The 22,368-nt window shown below is 45.1% G+C and overlaps 1 protein-coding gene across 1 annotated transcript in view; it reads right to left on the bottom strand.

Annotated features, from left to right (window-relative positions):
• The window catches only part of nfxl1 (nuclear transcription factor, X-box binding-like 1), a 100,919-nt gene that overhangs the window by 33,038 nt on the left and 45,513 nt on the right, over positions 1–22,368 (bottom strand). Inside the window, 1 exon segment of the mRNA XM_065021169.1 lies at positions 2,669–2,800. Within this exon segment, the coding sequence (XP_064877241.1) occupies positions 2,669–2,800 (132 nt within the window).

Below are 22,368 nucleotides of genomic sequence, written 5' to 3'. Positions count from 1 at the left end.
AGCATTCATAACCTTTCATAACAATTCATAGAGCATTCATAACCATTCATAACCTTTCATAACCTTTCATAACCATTCATAACCTTTCATAACCATTCATAGAGCATTCATAACCATTCATAGAGCATTCATAACCTTTCATAACCATTCATAACCATTCATAGAGCATTCATAACCTTTCATAACCATTCATAACCATTCATAACCTTTCATAACCATTCATAGAGCATTCATAACCATTCATAACCTTTCATAACCATTCATAACCATTCATAACCATTCATAGAGCATTCATAACCTTTCATAACCATTCATAACCATTCATAACCTTTCATAACCATTCATAGAGCATTCATAACCATTCATAACCTTTCATAACCTTTCATAACCATTCATAACCTTTCATAACCTTTCATAACCATTCATAACCATTCATAACCTTTCATAACCATTCATAGAGCATTCATAACCATTCATAACCATTCATAACCTTTCATAACCATTCATAGAGCATTCATAACCATTCATAGAGCATTCATAACCTTTCATAACCATTCATAGAGAATTCATAACCATTCATAACCATTCATAACCTTTCATAACCATTCATAACCTTTCATAACCATTCATAGAGCATTCATAACCATTCATAAAGCATTCATAACCTTTCATAACCATTCATAACCATTCATAGAGCATTCATAACCTTTCATAACCATTCATAACCATTCATAGAGCATTCATAACCATTCATAACCATTCATAACCTTTCATAACCATTCATAGAGCATTCATAACCATTCATAACCTTTCATAACCATTCATAACCTTTCATAACCTTTCATAACCATTCATAACCTTTCATAACCTTTCATAACCATTCATAACCATTCATAACCATTCATAACCATTCATAACCTTTCATAACCATTCATAACCTTTCATAACCTTTCATAACCATTCATAGAGCATTCATAACCATTCATAACCATTCATAACCTTTCATAACCATTCATAACCATTCATAACCTTTCATAACCTTTCATAACCTTTCATAACCATTCATAACCTTTCATAACCTTTCATAACCTTTCATAACCATTCACGTATTACACATGTACTTGTTACAGCCTGAATTCACCCCATAAAGTGAAAACATGTTTTTCAATAATTGTTCTTCTCCATTTGTTTATGAAATACATAAATATTTAATTTATATAGAGCGCTAGTCAAAAGTTAGGACACACCTACTCATTCAAGGGTTTTTTATTTATTTTTTACTATTTTCTACATTGTAGAATAATAGTGAAGACATCAAAACTATGAAATAACACACATGGAATCATGTAGTAACCAAAAAAAGTGTTAAACCAATCTAAACATATTTTATATTTGAGATTCTTCAAAGTAGCCACCCTTTATCTTGATGACAGCTTTGCACACTTAGCATTCTCTCAACCAGCTTCATGAGGTAGTCACCTGGAATACCAAACATTTGACTGGTACTGTAAGTATTCACACCCCTGAATCAATACATGTTAGAATAACCTTTGGCAGTGATTACAGCTGTGAGTCTTTCTGGGTAAGTCTCTAAGAGTCATTACAGCTGTGAGTCTTTCTGGGTAAGTCTCTAAGAGTCATTACAGCTGTGAGTCTTTCTGGGTTAGTCTCTAAGAGTCATTACAGCTGTGAGTCTTTCTGGGTTAGTCTCTAAGAGTGATTACAGCTGTGAGTCTTTCTGGGTGAGTCTCTAAGAGTGATTACAGCTGTGAGTCTTTCTGGGTAAGTCTCTAAGAGTGATTACAGCTGTGAGTCTTTCTGGGTAAGTCTCTAAGAGCTTTACACACCTGGATTGTACAATATTTGCCCATTATTCTTTTAAAAACTCTTCAAGCTCTGTCAAGCTGGTTGTTGATCATTTCTAGACAACCATTTTCAAGTCTTGCCATAGATTTTCAAGCCGATTTAAGTAAAAACTGTAACTAGGCCACTTAGGAACATTCAACGTTGTCTCGGTAAGAGAAAGAGACGAGGGGGAGAGAAAGAGACGAGGGGGAGAGAAAGAGACGAGGGGGAGAGAAAGAGACGAGGTGGAGCAAAGGAGACGAGGGGGGAGAGAAAGAGACGAGGGGAGAGAAAGAGACGAGGGGGGAGACGAGGGGGAGAGAAAGAGACGAGGGGAGACGAGGGGGAGAGAAAGAGACGAGGGGGAGAGAAAGAGACGAGGGGGAGAGAAGGCGAGAAGGAGACGAGGGGAGGGGGAGACGAGGGGGAGAGAAGGAGACGAGGGGAGGGGGAAGAAGGTGACGAGTGAGAGAGAAGGAGACGAGGGGAGGGGGAAGAAGGTGACGAGTGAGAGAGAAGGAGACGAGGGGAGGGGGAAGAAGGTGACGAGTGAGAGAGAAGGAGACGAGGGGGGGGAAGAAGGTGACGAGTGAGAGAGAAGGAGACGAGGGGAGGGGGAAGAAGGTGACGAGTGAGAGAGAAGGAGACGAGGGGAGGGGGAAGAAGGAGACGAGGGCGAGAGAAGGAGACGAGGGGAGGGGAAGAGAAGGAGACGAGGGGGAGAGAAGGAGAGAAAAGGAGACGAGAGGGAGACGAGGGAGAGGAGGAGACACACACACACAAACCCTCCCCCCCCCAACACAAACCCCTTCTGTCTACGTACCTGTAGTTTGTTGGTTGTCGCGGTGACACGGTGACAGTCCTTGGTGCAGCTATGGTTACCACAGGTCAGAGTTCGACCACAGACACGCTTACAGGAGAAAGGCCCTCGACGATGGCATGGGACCGGGCTCACCTAACACACACATTATTAATACACACGTTAGAATGCAGCTACTCTTCCTGGGGTTTATTATGGATCCCCGTTACTTCCTGCAGCAGCTACTCTTCCTGGGGTTTATTATGGATCCCCGTTACTTCCTGCAGCAGCTACTCTTCCTGGGGTTTATTATGGATCCCCGTTACTTCCTGCAGCAGCTACTCTTCCTGGGGTTTATTATGGATCCCCGTTACTTCCTGCAGCAGCTACTCTTCCTGAGGTTTATTATGGATCCCCGTTACTTCCTGCCAAGGCAGCAGCTACTCTTCCTGAGGTTTATTATGGATCCCCGTTACTTCCTGCCAAGGCAGCAGCTACTCTTCCTGGGGTTTATTATGGATCCCCGTTACTTCCTGCCAAGGCAGCAGCTACTCTTCCTGGGGTTTATTATGGATCCCCATTAGTTCCTGTCAAGGCAGCAGCTACTCTTCCTGGGGTTTATTATGGATCCACATTAGTTCCTGCCCAAGACAGCAGCTACTCTTCCTGGGGTTTATTATGGATCCCCGTTACTTCCTGCCAAGGCAGCAGCTACTCTTCCTGGGGTTTATTATGGATCCCCGTTACTTCCTGCCAAGGCAGCAGCTACTCTTCCTGGGGTTTATTATGGATCCCCGTTACTTCCTGCCAAGGCAGCAGCTACTCTTCCTGGGGTTTATTATGGATCCCCATTAGTTCCTGTCAAGGCAGCAGCTACTCTTCCTGGGGTTTATTATGGATCCACATTAGTTCCTGCCCAAGACAGCAGCTACTCTTCCTGGGGTTTATTATGGATCCCCGTTACTTCCTGCCAAGGCAGCAGCTACTCTTCCTGGGGTTTATTATGGATCCCCGTTACTTCCTGCCAAGGCAGCAGCTACTCTTCCTGGGGTTTATTATGGATCCCCGTTACTTCCTGCCAAGGCAGCAGCTACTCTTCCTGGGGTTTATTATGGATCCCCATTAGTTCCTACCAAGGCAGCAGCTACTCTTCCTGGGGTTTATTATGGATCCCCGTTACTTCCTGCCAAGGCAGCAGCTACTCTTCCTGGGGTTTATTATGGATCCCCGTTACTTCCTGCCAAGGCAGCAGCTACTCTTCCTGGGTTTATTATGGATCCCCGTTACTTCCTGCCAAGGCAGCAGCTACTCTTCCTGGGGTTTATTATGGATCTCCATTAGTTCCTGCCAAGGCAGCAGCTACTCTTCCTGGGGTTTATTATGGATCCCCGTTACTTCCTGCAGCAGCTACTCTTCCTGGGGTCTATTATGGATCCCCATTAGTTCCTGCCAAGGCAGCAGCTACTCTTCCTGGGGTTTATTATGGATCCACATTAGTTCCTGCCAAGTCAGCAGCTACTCTTCCTGGGGTTTATTATGGATCCCCATTACTTCCTGCCAAGGCAGCAGCTACTCTTCCTGGGGTTTATTATGGATCCCCATTAGTTCCTGTCAAGGCAGCAGCTACTCTTCCTGGGGTTTATTATGGATCCACATTAGTTCCAGCCCAAGACAGCAGCTACTCTTCCTGGGGTTTATTATGGATCCCTGTTACTTCCTGCCAAGGCAGCAGCTACTCTTCCTGGGGTTTATTATGGATCCTCATTAGTTCCTGCCAAGGCAGCAGCTACTCTTCCTGGGGTTTATTATGGATCCCCATTACTTCCTGTCAAGGCAGCAGCTACTCTTCCTGGGGTTTATTATGGATCCCCATTAGTTCCTACCAAGGCAGCAGCTACTCTTCCTGGGGTTTATTATGGATCCCCATTAGTTCCTGCCAAGGCAGCAGCTACTCTTCCTGGGGTTTATTATGGATCCCCATTAGTTCCTGCCAAGGCAGCAGCTACTCTTCCTGGGGTTTATTATGGATCCCCATTAGTTCCTGCCAAGGCAGCAGCTACTCTTCCTGGGGTTTATTATGGATCCCCATTAATACTACATGACATTACATTTCACAATACATTGTGTTCCCTCAGACCACTACTACCACAAATCTACAATACATGATCTATAATATATAATATCTACAATACAACATCCAGGTATCGTTATGGGTGTTCCATAAGGTGTATCTTTACCATTTTGAGGAGAGATTGCCATGCATATTATTAATATTAGCTCTCTGTGTACATCCAAGGGCCAGCCGTACTGCCCTGTTCTGAACCAGCCGTGCTGCCCTGTTCTGAGCCAGCCGTGCTGCCCTGTTCTGAGCCAGCCGTGCTGCCCTGTTCTGAGCCAGCCGTGCTGCCCTGTTCTGAGCCAGCCGTGCTGCCCTGTTCTGAGCCAGCCGTACTGCCCTGTTCTGAGCCAGCCGTACTGCCCTGTTCTGAGCCAGCCGTACTGCCCTGTTCTGAGCCAGCCGTACTGCCCTGTTCTGAGCCAGCCGTACTGCCCTGTTCTGAGCCAGCCGTACTGCCCTGTTCTGAGCCAGCCGTACTGCCCTGTTCTGAGCCAGCCGCTGCCCTGTTCTGAGCCAGCCGTGCTGCCCTGTTCTGAGCCAGCCGTGCTGCCCTGTTCTGAACCAGCCGTGCTGCCCTGTTCTGAACCAGCCGTGCTGCCCTGTTCTGAGCCAGCCGTGCTGCCCTGTTCTGAGCCAGCCGTGCTGCCCTGTTCTGAGCCAGCCGTGCTGCCCTGTTCTGAGCCAGCCGTGCTGCCCTGTTCTGAGCCAGCCGTACTGCCCTGTTCTGAGCCAGCCGTACTGCCCTGTTCTGAACCAGCCGTGCTGCCCTGTTCTGAGCCAGCCGTGCTGCCCTGTTCTGAGCCAGCCGTACTGCCCTGTTCTGAGCCAGCCGTACTGCCCTGTTCTGAGCCAGCCGTGCTGCCCTGTTCTGAACCAGCCGTGCTGCCCTGTTCTGAACCAGCCGTACTGCCCTGTTCTGAACCAGCCGTGCTGCCCTGTTCTGAACCAGCCGTGCTGCGCTGTTCTAAGACAATTGCACATTTTTCCTTGTGGCACGTGACCACACGACTGAACAGTAGTCCAGGTGGAACAAAACTAGGGCCTGTAGAACTTGCCTTGTTGATAGTGTTGTTAAGGTAGAAACTAGGGCCTGTAGGACCTGCCTTGTTGATAGTGCTGTTAAGGTAGAAACTAGGACCTGTAGGACCTGCCTTGTTGATAGTGTTGTTAAGAAGGTAGAAACTAGGGCCTGTAGGACCTGCCTTGTTGATAGTGCTGTTAAGAAGGTAGAAACTAGGGCCTGTAGGACCTGCCTTGTTCATAGTGCTGTTAAGAAGGTAGAAACTAGGGCCTGTAGGACCTGCCTTGTTGATAGTGCTGTTAAGAAGGTAGAAACTAGGACCTGTAGGACCTGCCTTGTTCATAGTGCTGTTAAGAAGGTAGAAACTAGGGCCTGTAGGACCTGCCTTGTTGATAGTGCTGTTAAGAAGGTAGAAACTAGGGCCTGTAGGACCTGCCTTGTTCATAGTGCTGTTAAGAAGGTAGAAACTAGGGCCTGTAGGACCTGCCTTGTTCATAGTGCTGTTAAGGTAGAAACTAGGGCCTGTAGGACCTGCCTTGTTCATAGTGCTGTTAAGAAGGTAGAAACTAGGGCCTGTAGGACCTGCCTTGTTCATAGTGCTGTTAAGAAGGTAGAAACTAGGGCCTGTAGGACCTGCCTTGTTCATAGTGCTGTTAAGGTAGAAACTAGGGCCTTGTTGATTTTACATTTACATTTAAGTCATTTAGCAGACGCTCTAAGTCATACCAGCAGAGGCATTCAGGACAGTTAATGAGAGATAAATTGGGTTTCTTATATTGTGTCTCCCAACGTCCCTGAGATAATGTACATTAGCTAAAGCATTAATGATGACTCAGCAACACAATGGTAGAGATTAGCTGAGCAGGGTTTGGGTCATTGATAAGTCATTGTCAGCCTTATAATGATGTGAAAGGATCCAGGATCCCACATGATTTGGGTGGATCCCATCCTACTTATAAAATGTGTTTTGTTTCCAAAAGTTATCAAAACTGTTAAATGTTACACCCAGAGAGCTGCAATAGTCTAGTAGTCAGTTAGAGGGATAACAGTCTGGTAGCCAGTTAGAGGGATAACAGTCTGCTGATAGTCTGGTAGCCAGTTAGAGGGATAACAGTCTGGTAGCCAGTTAGAGGGATAACAGTCTGGTAGCCAGTTAGAGGGATAACAGTCTGGTAGCCAGTTAGAGGGATAACAGTCTGGTAGCCAGTTAGAGGGATAACAGTCTGGTAGCCAGTTAGAGGGATAACAGTCTGGTAGCCAGTTAGAGGGATAACAGTCTGGTAGCCAGTTAGAGGGATAACAGTCTGGTAGCCAGTTAGAGGGATAACAGTCTGGTAGCCAGTTAGAGGGATAACAGTCTGCTGATAGTCTGGTAGCCAGTTAGAGGGATAACAGTCTGGTAGCCAGTTAGAGGGATAACAGTCTGGTAGCCAGTTAGAGGGATAACAGTCTGGTAGCCAGTTAGAGGGATAACAGTCTGCTGAACTATTCAATAGTCTGGTAGCCAGTTATGGAGGGATAACAGTCTGGTAGCCAGTTATAGAGGGATAACAGTCTGGTAGCCAGTTATGGAGGGATAACAGTCTGCTGATAGTCTGGTAGCCAGTTAGAGGGATAACAGTCTGGTAGTCAGTTATGGAGGGATAAGTCTGCTGAACTGTTCAATAGTCTGGTAGCCAGTTAGAGGGATAACAGTCTGGTGAACTGTTCAATAGTCTGGTAGCCAGTTATGGAGGGATAACAGTCTGGTGATAGTCTGGTAGTCAGTTATGGAGGGATAACAGTCTGCTGATAGTCTGGTAGCCAGTTATGGAGGGATAACAGTCTGGTAGTCAGTTATGGAGGGATAACAGTCTGGTAGTCAGTTATGGAGGGATAACAGTCTGGTAGTCAGTTATGGAGGGATAACAGTCTGGTAGCCAGTTATGGAGGGATAACAGTCTGGTAGCCAGTTATGGAGGGATAACAGTCTGCTGACAGTCTGGTAGCCAGTTATGGAGGGATAACAGTCTGCTGACAGTCTGGTAGCCAGTTATGGAGGGATAACAGTCTGGTAGCCAGTTATGGAGGGATAACAGTCTGGTAGTCAGTTATGGAGGGATAACAGTCTGGTAGTCAGTTATGGAGGGATAACAGTCTGGTAGCCAGTTATGGAGGGATAACAGTCTGGTAGTCAGTTATGGAGGGATAACAGTCTGGTAGCCAGTTATGTTATGGAGGGATAACAGTCTGGTAGCCAGTTATGGAGGGATAACAGTCTGGTAGCCAGTTATGGAGGGATAACAGTCTGGTAGTCAGATATGGAGGGATAACAGTCTGGTAGTCAGTTATGGAGGGATAACAGTCTGGTAGTCAGTTATGGAGGGATAACAGTCTGGTAGCCAGTTATGTTATGGAGGGATAACAGTCTGGTAGCCAGTTATGGAGGGATAACAGTCTGGTAGCCAGTTATGGAGGGATAACAGTCTGGTAGCCAGTTAGAGGGATAACAGTCTGCTGATAGTCTGGTAGTCAGTTATGGAGGGATAACAGTCTGGTAGCCAGTTATGGAGGGATAACAGTCTGGTAGCCAGTTAGAGGGATAACAGTCTGGTAGCCAGTTAGAGGGATAACAGTCTGGTAGCCAGTTAGAGGGATAACAGTCTGGTAGCCAGTTAGAGGGATAACAGTCTGGTAGCCAGTTAGAGGGATAACAGTCTGGTAGCCAGTTAGAGGGATAACAGTCTGGTAGCCAGTTAGAGGGATAACAGTCTGCTGATAGTCTGGTAGTCAGTTATGGAGGGATAACAGTCTGGTAGCCAGTTATGGAGGGATAACAGTCTGGTAGTCAGTTATGGAGGGATAACAGTCTGGTGATAGTATGGTAGTCAGTTATGGAGGGATAACAGTCTGGTGATAGTATGGTAGTCAGTTATGGAGGGATAACAGTCTGGTGATAGTATGGTAGTCAGTTATGGAGTGATAACAGTCTGCTGAACTGTTCAATAGTCTGGTAGCCAGTTATGGAGGGATAACAGTCTGCTGATAGTCTGGTAGCCAGTTAGAGGGATAACAGTCTGGTGATAGTCTGGTAGCCAGTTAGAGGGATAACAGTCTGCTGAACTATTCAATAGTCTGGTAGCCAGTTAGAGGGATAACAGTCTGCTGATAGTCTGGTAGCCAGTTAGAGGGATAACAGTCGGGTGAACTGTTCAATAGTCTGGTAGCCAGTTAGAGGGATAACAGTCTGGTAGCCAGTTATGGAGGGATAACAGTCTGGTGATAGTCTGGTAGTCAGTTAGAGGGATAACAGTCTGCTGATAGTCTGGTAGCCAGTTATAGAGGGATAACAGTCTGCTGATAGTCTGGTAGCCAGTTAGAGGGATAACAGTCTGGTAGCCAGTTCGAGGGATAACAGTCTGGTAGCCAGTTAGAGGGATAACAGTCTGGTAGCCAGTTATGGAGGGATAACAGTCTGGTAGCCAGTTATAGAGGGATAACAGTCTGGTAGCCAGTTAGAGGGATAACAGTCTGGTAGCCAGTTAGAGGGATAATAGTCTGCTGATAGTCTGGTAGTCAGTTAGAGGGATAACAGTCGGGTGACAGTCTGGTAGCCAGTTATAGAGGGATAACAGTCTGCTGAACTATTCAATAGTCTGGTAGCCAGTTATGGAGGGATAACAGTCTGGTAGCCAGTTATGGAGTGGCCAGTTAGATAGAGGATAACAGATAACAGTCTGGTAGTCAGTTAGAGGGATAACAGTCTGCTGATAGTCTGGTAGCCAGTTAGAGGGATAACAGTCTGCTGATAGTCTGGTAGCCAGTTATGGAGGGATAACAGTCTGCTGAACTGTTCAATAGTCTGGTAGCCAGTTAGAGGGATAACAGTCTGCTGAACTATTCAATAGTCTGGTAGCCAGTTAGAGGGATAACAGTCTGGTGTTAGTCTGGTAGCCAGTTAGAGGGATAACAGTCTGGTGTTAGTCTGGTAGCCAGTTAGAGGGATAACAGTCTGGTAGCCAGTTAGAGGGATAACAGTCTGCTGATAGTCTGGTAGTCAGTTATGGAGGGATAACAGTCTGGTAGCCAGTTATGGAGGGATAACAGTCTGGTAGTCAGTTATGGAGGGATAACAGTCTGGTGATAGTATGGTAGTCAGTTATGGAGGGATAACAGTCTGGTGATAGTATGGTAGTCAGTTATGGAGGGATAACAGTCTGGTGATAGTATGGTAGTCAGTTATGGAGTGATAACAGTCTGCTGAACTGTTCAATAGTCTGGTAGCCAGTTATGGAGGGATAACAGTCTGCTGATAGTCTGGTAGCCAGTTAGAGGGATAACAGTCTGCTGAACTATTCAATAGTCTGGTAGCCAGTTATGGAGGGATAACAGTCTGGTAGCCAGTTATAGAGGGATAACAGTCTGGTAGCCAGTTATAGAGGGATAACAGTCTGGTAGCCAGTTATAGAGGGATAACAGTCTGGTAGCCAGTTAGAGGGATAACAGTCTGGTAGCCAGTTAGAGGGATAACAGTCTGCTGATAGTCTGGTAGCCAGTTAGAGGGATAACAGTCTGGTGATAGTCTGGTAGCCAGTTAGAGGGATAACAGTCTGCCGAACTATTCAATAGTCTGGTAGCCAGTTATGGAGGGATAACAGTCTGGTAGCCAGTTATGGAGGGATAACAGTCTGCTGAACTATTCAATAGTCTGGTAGCCAGTTATGGAGGGATAACAGTCTGGTAGCCAGTTAGAGGGATAACAGTCTGGTAGCCAGTTAGAGGGATAACAGTCTGCTGATAGTCTGGTAGTCAGTTATGGAGGGATAACAGTCTGGTAGCCAGTTATAGAGGGATAACAGTCTGGTAGCCAGTTATAGAGGGATAACAGTCTGGTAGCCAGTTATAGAGGGATAACAGTCTGGTAGCCAGTTATAGAGGGATAACAGTCTGGTAGCCAGTTAGAGGGATAACAGTCTGCTGATAGTCTGGTAGCCAGTTAGAGGGATAACAGTCTGGTGATAGTCTGGTAGCCAGTTAGAGGGATAACAGTCTGCCGAACTATTCAATAGTCTGGTAGTCAGTTAGAGGGATAACAGTCTGCTGAACTATTCAATAGTCTGGTAGCCAGTTATGGAGGGATAACAGTCTGGTAGCCAGTTATGGAGGGATAACAGTCTGGTAGCCAGTTAGAGGGATAACAGTCTGGTAGTCAGTTATGGAGGGATAACAGTCTGGTAGCCAGTTAGAGGGATAACAGTCTGGTAGCCAGTTAGAGGGATAACAGTCTGGTAGCCAGTTAGAGGGATAACAGTCTGCTGAACTGTTTAATAGTCTGGTAGCCAGTTATGGAGGGATAACAGTCTGGTAGTCAGTTATGGAGGGATAACAGTCTGGTAGTCAGTTAGAGGGATAACAGTCTGGTGATAGTCTGGTAGCCAGTTAGAGGGATAACAGTCTGCTGAACTGTTTAATAGTCTGGTAGCCAGTTATGGAGGGATAACAGTCTGGTAGTCAGTTATGGAGGGATAACAGTCTGGTAGTCAGTTAGAGGGATAACAGTCTGGTGATAGTCTGGTAGCCAGTTAGAGGGATAACAGTCTGCTGATAGTCTGGTAGCCAGTTCGAGGGATAACAGTCTGGTAGCCAGTTCGAGGGATAACAGTCTGGTAGCCAGTTCGAGGGATAACAGTCTGGTAGCCAGTTCGAGGGATAACAGTCTGGTAGCCAGTTAGAGGGATAACAGTCTGGTAGCCAGTTAGAGGGATAACAGTCTGGTAGCCAGTTAGAGGGATAACAGTCTGGTAGCCAGTTAGAGGGATAACAGTCTGGTAGCCAGTTAGAGGGATAACAGTCTGGTAGCCAGTTAGAGGGATAACAGTCTGGTAGCCAGTTAGAGGGATAACAGTCTGGTAGCCAGTTAGAGGGATAACAGTCTGGTAGCCAGTTAGAGGGATAACAGTCTGGTAGCCAGTTAGAGGGATAACAGTCTGGTAGCCAGTTAGAGGGATAACAGTCTGGTAGCCAGTTAGAGGGATAACAGTCTGGTAGCCAGTTAGAGGGATAACAGTCTGGTAGCCAGTTAGAGGGATAACAGTCTGGTAGCCAGTTAGAGGGATAACAGTCTGGTAGCCAGTTAGAGGGATAACAGTCTGGTAGCCAGTTAGAGGGATAACAGTCTGGTAGCCAGTTAGAGGGATAACAGTCTGGTAGCCAGTTAGAGGGATAACAGTCTGGTAGCCAGTTAGAGGGATAACAGTCTGGTAGCCAGTTATGGAGGGATAACAGTCTGGTAGTCAGTTATGGAGGGATAACAGTCTGGTAGTCAGTTATGGAGGGATAACAGTCTGCTGAACTGTTCAATGCCACGATTTAGGGAGGACAGACGGACAGATATTATGGGGTGTTTGTTGGTGTCAAGTAGAGACTCAATCAGTTCTTTAAAATCCATCTTCTGGTGTTCTGAGCTGCCCTTCATAATGTCATTGAATCCCTACATGATATACTGAATGTCCTGTTGCAGGTTTATAATGTCTGGGAGCAGGTTATTGATGTCCTGATACAGGTTATTGATGTCCTGATGCAGGTTTATAATGTTAGGGAGCAGCTTATTGATGTCCTGATGCAGGTTTATAATGTCTGGTAGCAGCTTATTGATGTCCTGATGCTGGTTATTGATGTCCTGATGCAGGTTTATAATGTCTGGTAGCAGCTTATTGATGTCCTGATGCAGGTTTATAATGTTAGGGAGCAGCTTATTGATGTCCTGATGCAGGTTATTGATGTCCTGATGCAGGTTATTGATGTCCTGATGCAGGTTTATAATGTCTGGCAGCAGCTTATTGATGTCCTGATACAGGTTTATAATGTTAGGGAACAGGTTATTGATGTCCTGATGCAGGTTATTGATGTCCTGATACAGGTTATTGATGTCCTGATACAGGTTATTGATGTCCTGATGCAGGTTATTGATGTCTTGATGCAGGTTTATAATGTCTGGGAGCAGCTTATTGATGTCCTGATACAGGTTATTGATGTCCTGATGCAGGTTATTGATGTCTTGATGCAGGTTTATAATGTCTGGGAGCAGCTTATTGATGTCCTGATGCAGCTTATTGATGTCCTGATGCAGCTTATTGATGTACTGATGCAGGTTTATATTGTCTGGGAGCAGCTTATTGATGTCCTGATGCAGCTTATTGATGTCCTGATGCAGGTTTATAATGTCTGAGAGCAGCTTATTGATGTCCTGATGCAGGTTTATAATGTCTGGTAGCAGCTTATTGATGTCCTGATGGAGCTTATTGATGTCCTGATGCAGGTTTATAATGTCTGGTAGCAGCTTATTGATGTCCTGATGCAGCTTATTGATGTCCTGATGCAGGTTTATAATGTCTGAGAGCAGCTTATTGATGTCCTGATGCAGGTTTATAATGTTAGGGAGCAGCTTATTGATGTCCTGATGCTGGTTTATAATGTTAGGGAGCAGGTTATTGATGTCCTGATGCTGGTTTATAATGTTAGGGAGCAGCTTATTGATGTACTGATGCAGGTTTATAATGTTAGGGAGCAGCTTATTGATGTCCTGATGCAGGTTTATAATGTTAGGGAGCAGCTTATTGATGTCCTGATGCAGGTTTATAATGTCTGGGAGCAGCTTATTGATGTCCTGATACAGGTTTATAATGTTAGGGAACAGGTTATTGATGTCCTGATGCAGGTTATTGATGTCCTGATACAGGTTATTGATGTCCTGATGCAGGTTATTGATGTCTTGATGCAGGTTTATAATGTCTGGGAGCAGCTTATTGATGTCCTGATGCAGCTTATTGATGTCCTGATGCAGGTTATTGATGTACTGATGCAGGTTTATAATGTTAGGGAGCAGCTTATTGATGTACTGATGCTGGTTATTGATGTACTGGTGCAGGTTTATAATGTTAGGGAGCAGCTTACTGATGTCCTGATGCAGGTTTATAATGTTAGGGAGCAGCTTATTGATGTCCTGATGCAGGTTTATAATGTTAGGGAGCAGCTTATTGATGTCCTGATGCAGGTTTATAATGTTAGGGAGCAGCTTATTGATGTCCTGATGCAGCTTATTGATGTCCTGATGCAGGTTTATAATGTCTGGGAGCAGCTTATTGATGTCCTGATACAGGTTTATAATGTTAGGGAACAGGTTATTGATGTCCTGATGCAGGTTATTGATGTCCTGATACAGGTTATTGATGTCCTGATGCAGGTTATTGATGTCTTGATGCAGGTTTATAATGTCTGGGAGCAGCTTATTGATGTCCTGATGCAGCTTATTGATGTCCTGATGCAGGTTATTGATGTCCTGATGCAGGTTTATAATGTTAGGGAGCAGCTTATTGATGTCCTGATGCTGGTTTATAATGTTAGGGAGCAGCTTATTGATGTCCTGATGCAGGTTTATAATGTTAGGGAGCAGGTTATTGATGTCCTGATGCAGGTTATTGATGTCTTGATGCAGGTTTATAATGTTAGGGAGCAGGTTATTGATGTCCTGATGCAGGTTTATAATGTCTGGGAGCAGGTTATTGATGTCCTGATGCAGGTTTATAATGTTTGGGAGCAGGTTATTGATGTCCTGATGCAGGTTTATAATGTCTGGGAGCAGCTTATTGATGTCCTGATGCAGGTTATTGATGTCCTGATGCAGCTTATTGATGTCCTGATGCAGGTTTATAATGTTAGGGAGCAGCTTATTGATGTCCTGATGCAGGTTATTGATGTCCTGATGCAGCTTATTGATGTCCTGATGCAGGTTTATAATGTCTGGGAGCAGGTTATTGATGTCCTGATGCAGGTTTATAATGTTAGGGAGCAGGTTATTGATGTCCTGATGCAGGTTATTGATGTCCTGATGCAGGTTTATAATGTTAGGGAGCAGCTTATTGATGTCCTGATGGAGGTTATTGATGTCCTGATGCAGGTTATTGATGTCCTGATGGAGGTTATTGATGTCCTGATGCAGGTTATTGATGTCCTGATGCAGGTTATTGATGTCCTGATGCAGCTTATTGATGTCCTGATGCAGGTTTATAATGTTAGGGAGCAGCTTATTGATGTCCTGATGCAGGTTTATAATGTCTGAGAGCAGCTTATTGATGTCCTGATGCTGGTTTATAATGTCTGGGAGCAGCTTATTGATGTCCTGATGCAGGTTTATAATGTTAGGGAGCAGGTTATTGATGTCCTGATGCAGGTTTATAATGTTAGGGAGCAGGTTATTGATGTCCTGATGCAGGTTTATAATGTCTGGGAGCAGCTTATTGATGTCCTGATGCTGGTTTATAATGTTAGGGAGCAGCTTATTGATGTCCTGATGCTGGTTTATAATGTCTGGGAGCAGCTTATTGATGTCCTGATGCAGGTTATTGATGTCCTGTTGCTGGTTTATAATGTCTGGGAGCAGGTTATTGATGTCCTGATGCAGGTTTATAATGTTTGGTAACAGGTTATTGATGTCCTGATGCTGGTTTATAATGTTTGGGAGCAGCTTATTGATGTCCTGATGGAGGTTATTGATGTCCTGATGCAGCTTATTGATGTCCTGATGGAGGTTATTGATGTCCTGATGCAGGTTATTGATGTCCTGATGGAGGTTATTGATGTCCTGATGCAGGTTATTGATGTCCTGATGCAGCTTATTGATGTCCTGATGCTGGTTTATAATGTCTGGGAGCAGCTTATTGATGTCCTGATGCAGGTTTATAATGTTAGGGAGCAGGTTATTGATGTCCTGATGCAGGTTTATAATGTTAGGGAGCAGGTTATTGATGTCCTGATGCAGGTTTATAATGTCTGGGAGCAGCTTATTGATGTCCTGATGCTGGTTTATAATGTCTGGGAGCAGCTTATTGATGTCCTGATGCTGGTTTATAATGTTAGGGAGCAGGTTATTGATGTCTTGATGCAGGTTTATAATGTTAGGGAGCAGCTTATTGATGTCCTGATGCTGGTTTATAATGTTAGGGAGCAGCTTATTGATGTCCTGATGGAGGTTATTGATGTCCTGATGCAGGTTATTGATGTCCTGATGCAGGTTTATAATGTTGGGGAGCAGCTTATTGATGTCCTGATGCTGGTTTATAATGTTAGGGAGCAGCTTATTGATGTCCTGATGGAGGTTATTGATGTCCTGATGCAGGTTATTGATGTCCTGATGCAGGTTATTGATGTCCTGATGCAGCTTATTGATGTCCTGATGCAGGTTTATAATGTTTGGGAGCAGGTTTATAATGTTAGGGAGCAGCTTATTGATGTCCTGATGCAGGTTATTGATGTCCTGATGCAGGTTATTGATGTCCTGATGCAGGTTATTGATGTCCTGATGCAGGTTATTGATGTCCTGATGCAGCTTATTGATGTCCTGATGCAGGTTTATAATGTTAGAGAGCAGGTTATTGATGTCCTGATGCAGGTTATTGATGTCCTGATGCAGGTTTATAATGTTAGAGAGCAGCTTACTGATGTCCTGAGGAACAGACAAGAGCAGAGCAGACAGAGATGACAGGAAAAGAGAGCAGACGGACCATAGAAGACAGAGGGAACAGAGCAGACAGACAACAGCAGACTAGAGCAGACAGACAACAGCAGACTAGAGCAGACAACAGCAGACAGACAACAGCAGACTAGAGCAGACAGACAACAGCAGACTAGAACAGACAGACAACAGCAGACTAGAGCAGACAAACAGCAGACTAGAACAGACAGACAACAGCAGACTAGAGCAGACAGACAACAGCAGACTAGAGCAGACAGACAACAGCAGACTAGAGCAGACAGACAACAGCAGACTAGAGCAGACAGACAACAGCAGACTAGAGCAGACAGACAACAGCAGACAGACAACAGCAGACTAGAGCAGACAGAACAGACAGACAACAGCAGACTAGAGCAGACAGACAACAGCAGACTAGAACAGACAGACAACAGCAGACTAGAGCAGACAGACCACAGCAGACTAGAGCAGACAGAACAGACAGACAACAGCAGACTAGAGCAGACAGAACAGACAGACAACAGCAGACTAGAGCAGACAGACCACAGCAGACAGAACAGACAGACAACAGCAGACTAGAGCAGACAGACCACAGCAGACTAGAGCAGACAGAACAGACAGACAACAGCAGACTAGAGCAGACAGACCACAGCAGACTAGAGCAGACAGAACAGACAGACAACAGCAGACTAGAGCAGACAGACCACAGCAGACTAGAGCAGACAGAACAGACAGACAACAGCAGACTAGAGCAGACAGAACAGACAGACAACAGCAGACTAGAGCAGACAGACCACAGCAGACTAGAGCAGACAGAACAGACAGACAACAGCAGACTAGAGCAGACAGAACAGACAGACAACAGCAGACTAGAGCAGACAGAACAGACAGACAACAGCAGACAACAGCAGACAGACAACAGCAGACTAGAGCAGACAGACAACAGCAGACTAGATCAGACAGACAACAGCAGACTAGAGCAGACAGACAACAGCAGACTAGAGCAGACAGAGCAGACAGACAACAGCAGACTAGAGCAGACAGACAACATCAGACTAGAGCAGACAGACAACATCAGACTAGAGCAGACAGACAACATCAGACTAGAGCAGACAGACAACAGCAGACAGACAACATCAGACTAGAGCAGACAGACAACATCAGACTAGAGCAGACAGAACAGACAGACAACAGCAGACTAGAAAAGACAGAACAGACAGACAACAGCAGACTAGAGCAGACAGACCACAGCAGACTAGAGCAGACAGAACAGACAGACAACAGCAGACTAGAGCAGACAGAACAGACAACAGCAGACTAGAGCAGACAGAACAGACAGACAACAGCAGACTAGAGCAGATAGACAGAACAGACAGACAACAGCAGACTAGAGCAGACAGACCACAGCAGACTAGAGCAGACAGAACAGACAGACAACAGCAGACTAGAGCAGACAGACCACAGCAGACTAGAGCAGACAGAACAGACAGACAACAGCAGACTAGAGCAGACAGACCACAGCAGACTAGAGCAGACAGGACAGACAACAGCAGACTAGAGCAGACAGACAACAGCAGACTAGAGCAGACAGACAACAGCAGACTAGAGCAGACAGAACAGACAGACAACAGCAGACTAGAGCAGACAGACAACAGCAGACTAGAGCAGACAGACAACAGCAGACTAGAGCAGTAGACAGACAACAGCAGACTAGAGCAGACAGAACAGACAGACAACAGCAGACAGAACAGACAGACAACAGCAGACAGAACAGACAGACAACAGCAGACTAGAGCAGACAGAACAGACAAACAGCAGACAACAGCAGACTAGAGCAGACAGACCACAGCAGACTAGAGCAGACAGAACAGACAGACAACAGCAGACTAGAGCAGACAGACCACAGCAGACTAGAGCAGACAGGACAGACAACAGCAGACTAGAGCAGACAGACCACAGCAGACAGAACAGACAGACAACAGCAGACTAGAGCAGACAGACAACAGCAGACTAGAGCAGACAGAACAGACAGACAACAGCAGACTAGAGCAGACAGACAACAGCAGACTAGAGCAGACAGACAACAGCAGACTAGAGCAGTAGACAACAGCAGACTAGAGCAGTAGACAGACAACAGCAGACTAGAGCAGACAGAACAGACAGACAACAGCAGACAGAACAGACAGACAACAGCAGACTAGAGCAGACAGACAACAGCAGACAACAGCAGACTAGAGCAGACAGACCACAGCAGACTAGAGCAGACAGAACAGACAGACAACAGCAGACTAGAGCACAGACAACAGCAGACTAGAGCAGACAGAACAGACAGACAACAGCAGACAGAACAGACAGACAACAGCAGACAGAACAGACAGACAACAGCAGACTAGAGCAGACAGAACAGACAGACAACAGCAGACTAGAGCAGACAGAACAGACAGACAACAGCAGACAGAACAGAGAGCTCAAATGAAGGTGAACATGAGTTTGCTTTTTGTGTCCCTATAAAAAGAAGGTGGAGTGTGTGTGTGTGTGTGTGTGTGTGTGTTCCTGCTAAAGCAGAGTGTGTAGTGAATACTAAAGCAGCCTAAATGGGATAAATGAGAAGAGTGTATGAGGGATCAGAACAAATAACAACCTTGAGATAGAGACGGACAGATAGAGAGACAGAGAGAGAGGAGACAGAGACAGAGAGAACGAGAACAGATACACAGAGAGAACAGAATAGAAACAGAAAAACCTGACACTGCTGTTACTGTTAATGCTATTGTCCATTATGTTTTCCTTATTCTGACTGATGTTCATTTCTAATCCAACCCCACCCTTCAGCCTGGTTGTTACTGATGTTCATGTCTAATCCAACCCCACCCTTCAGCCTGGTTGTTACTGATGTTCATGTCTAATCCAACCCCACCCTTCAGCCTGGTTGTTACTGATGTTCATGTCTAATCCAACCCCACCCTTCAGCCTGGTTGTTACTGATGTTCATGTCTAATCCAACCCCACCCTTCAAGTTCACCCACCCCACTTTTCACTACTGATTGTCCTGATCATCTTGACAATTTTATTTATGATGTTAATATCTAACCCAGGGGGAGTCTGCTTTATCAAATAGGGGCGGCAGGTAGTCTATCAAATAGGGGAGGCAGGTAGTCTATCAAATAGGGGAGGCAGGTAGTCTATCAAATAGGGGAGGCAGGTAGTCTATCAAATAGGGGAGGCAGGTAGTCTATCAAATAGGGGAGGCAGGTAGTCTATCAAATAGGGGAGGTAGGTAGTCTATCAAATAGGGGAGGTAGGTAGTCTATCAAATAGGGGAGGCAGGTAGTCTATCAAATAGGGGAGGCAGGTAGTCTATCAAATAGGGGAGGCAGGTAGTCTATCAAATAGGGAGGCAGGTAGTCTATCAAATAGGGAGGCAGGTAGTCTATCAAATAGGGAGGTAGGTAGTCTATCAAATAGGGGAGGTAGGTAGTCTATCAAATAGGGAGGTAGGTAGTCTATCAAATAGGGGAGGTAGGTAGTCTATCAAATAGGGGAGGTAGGTAGTCTATCAAATAGGGAGGTAGGTAGTCTATCAAATAGGGAGGTAGGTAGTCTATCAAATAGGGAGGCAGGTAGTTTATCAAATAGGGGAGGTAGGTAGTCTATCAAATAGGGGAGGCAGGTAGTCTATCAAATAGGGGAGGTAGGTAGTCTATCAAATAGGGGAGGCAGGTATTCTATCAAATAGGGGAGGCAGGTAGTCTATCAAATAGGGGAGGTAGGTAGTCTATCAAATAGGGGAGGTAGGTAGTCTATCAAATAGGGGAGGCAGGTAGTCTATCAAATAGGGGAGGTAGGTAGTCTATCAAATAGGGGAGGTAGGTAGTCTATCAAATAGGGGCAGCAGGTAGTCTATCAAATAGGGGAGGTAGGTAGTCTATCAAATAGGGGAGGCAGGAAGTTTATCAAATAGGGGAGGCAGGTAGTCTATCAAATAGGGGAGGTAGGTAGTCTATCAAATAGGGGCGGCAGGTAGTCTTGTGGTTAGCGCATTGGGCCAGTAACTGAAAGATTGCTAGATCGAATCCCCGAGCTGACAAGGTCAAAATCTGTCGTTCTGAACAAGGCAGTTAACCCACTGTTCCGTCACAGCTAACCCACTAGACCGTCACAGCTAACCCACTAGACCGTCACAGCTAACCCACTAGTCCGTCACAGCTAACCCACTAGACCGTCACAGTTAACCCACTAGACCGTCACAGCTAACCCACTAGACCGTCACAGCTAACCCACTAGACCGTCACAGCTAACCCACTAGACCGTCACAGCTAACCCACTAGACCGTCACAGTTAACCCACTAGACCGTCACAGCTAACCCACTAGACCGTCACAGTTAACCCACTAGACCGTCACAGCTAACCCACTGTTCCTAGACCGTCATTGTAAATAATAAGAAATAAGAAATTGACTTGCCTAGGTAAATATTTTTTTAAATAATTAAACAAATTAACACATTTGGGACTGGGGGGGGCAGTATTGAGTAGCTTGGATAACAAGGTGCCCAGAGTAAACTGCCTGCTACTCAGCCATAAAAGCTAGAATATGCATGTAATTAGTGGATTGTAAACTGTTTGAATGATGTCTGTAAGTATAACAGAACTTTTATGTAGCAGGCAAAAACCTGAGAAAAAAATCCAACCAGGAAGTGGGAAATCTGAGTTTTGTAGTTTTTCCAAGTCATTGCTTATCAAATATACAGTGTCTATGGGGTCATATTGCACTTCCTAAGGCGTCCACTGTAACGGAACTCTTTGACTTTTCGTCTGGACCTAGTGTCACGCCTCATGAATTTACAGCACTAAAACGCACTAACAAAAAGGAGGTATTTAGACATAAATGGACTTTATCGAACAAAACAAACATTTATTGTGGACCTGGGATTCCTGGGAGTGCATCCTGATGAAGATCATCAAAGGTAAGTGAATATTTACAATGGTATTTCTGACTTCTGGCATCTGTATGGCTTGTTTTGTTGTCTGAGCGCTGTACTTATTGCATGGTGTGCTTTTTCCATATAGTTAAAAAAAAAATCTGACACAGCGGTTGAGGAGAAGTGGATCTAAAGTTCCATGTATAATAGTTGTATATTTTATTAATGTTTATTATGAGTATTTCTGTAAATTGATGCAAAATCACCGGATGTTTTGGAACTACTGAACCAATGTATACTGAGATTTTTGGATATAAATATGAACTTTATCGAACAAAACATACATGCATTGTGTAACATGAAGTCCTATGAGTGTCATCTGATGAAGATCATCAAAGGTTAGTGATTCATTTTGTCTCTATTTCTGCTTTTTGTGACTCCTCTCTTTGGCTGGAAAAATGGCTGTGTTTTTCTGTGACTTGGCTCTGACCTAACAATAGTTGCTTTCGTCGTAAAGCCTTTCGAAATCAGACACTGTGGCTGATTTACAACAACATGTTTGAGGAATTTTAATTATGAGATTTCTGTTGTTTTTGAATTTGGCGCCCTGCAATTTCACTGGCTGTTGACGAGGTGGAACCGCCCCGAACGATCCCAGAGAAGTTTACAAATGAAAATGTGTGCATACACACCAAAAGTATGTGGACACCTGCTCATTGAACATCTCATTCCAAAATCATGGCCATTAATATGGAGTTGGTCCCCCTTTGCTGCTATAACAGCCTCCACTCTTCTGGGAAGGCTTTCCACTAGATGTTGGAACATTGCTGCTATAACAGCCTCCACTCTTCTGGGAAGGCTTTCCACTAGATGTTGGAACATTGCTGCTATAACAGCCTCCACTCTTCTGGGAAGGCTTTCCACTAGATGTTGGAACATTGCTGCTATAACAGCCTCCACTCTTCTGGGAAGGCTTTCCACTAGATGTAGGAACATTGCTATAACAACCTATAACAGCCTCCCACTCTTCTGGGAAGGCTTTCCACTAAAAGATGTTGGAACATTGCTGCATAACAGCCTCCACTCTTCTGGGAAGGCTTTCCACTAGATGTTGGAACATTGTTGACTAAAGCCTCCACTCTTCTGGGAAGGCTTTCC

The sequence above is a fragment of the Oncorhynchus nerka genome, linkage group LG8 (assembly GCF_034236695.1).
Source record: "Oncorhynchus nerka isolate Pitt River linkage group LG8, Oner_Uvic_2.0, whole genome shotgun sequence".
NCBI lineage: Eukaryota > Metazoa > Chordata > Actinopteri > Salmoniformes > Salmonidae > Oncorhynchus > Oncorhynchus nerka.
Note: the sequence above shows the minus strand (reverse complement) of the source record. Positions and strands in the feature narration are given on the sequence as shown.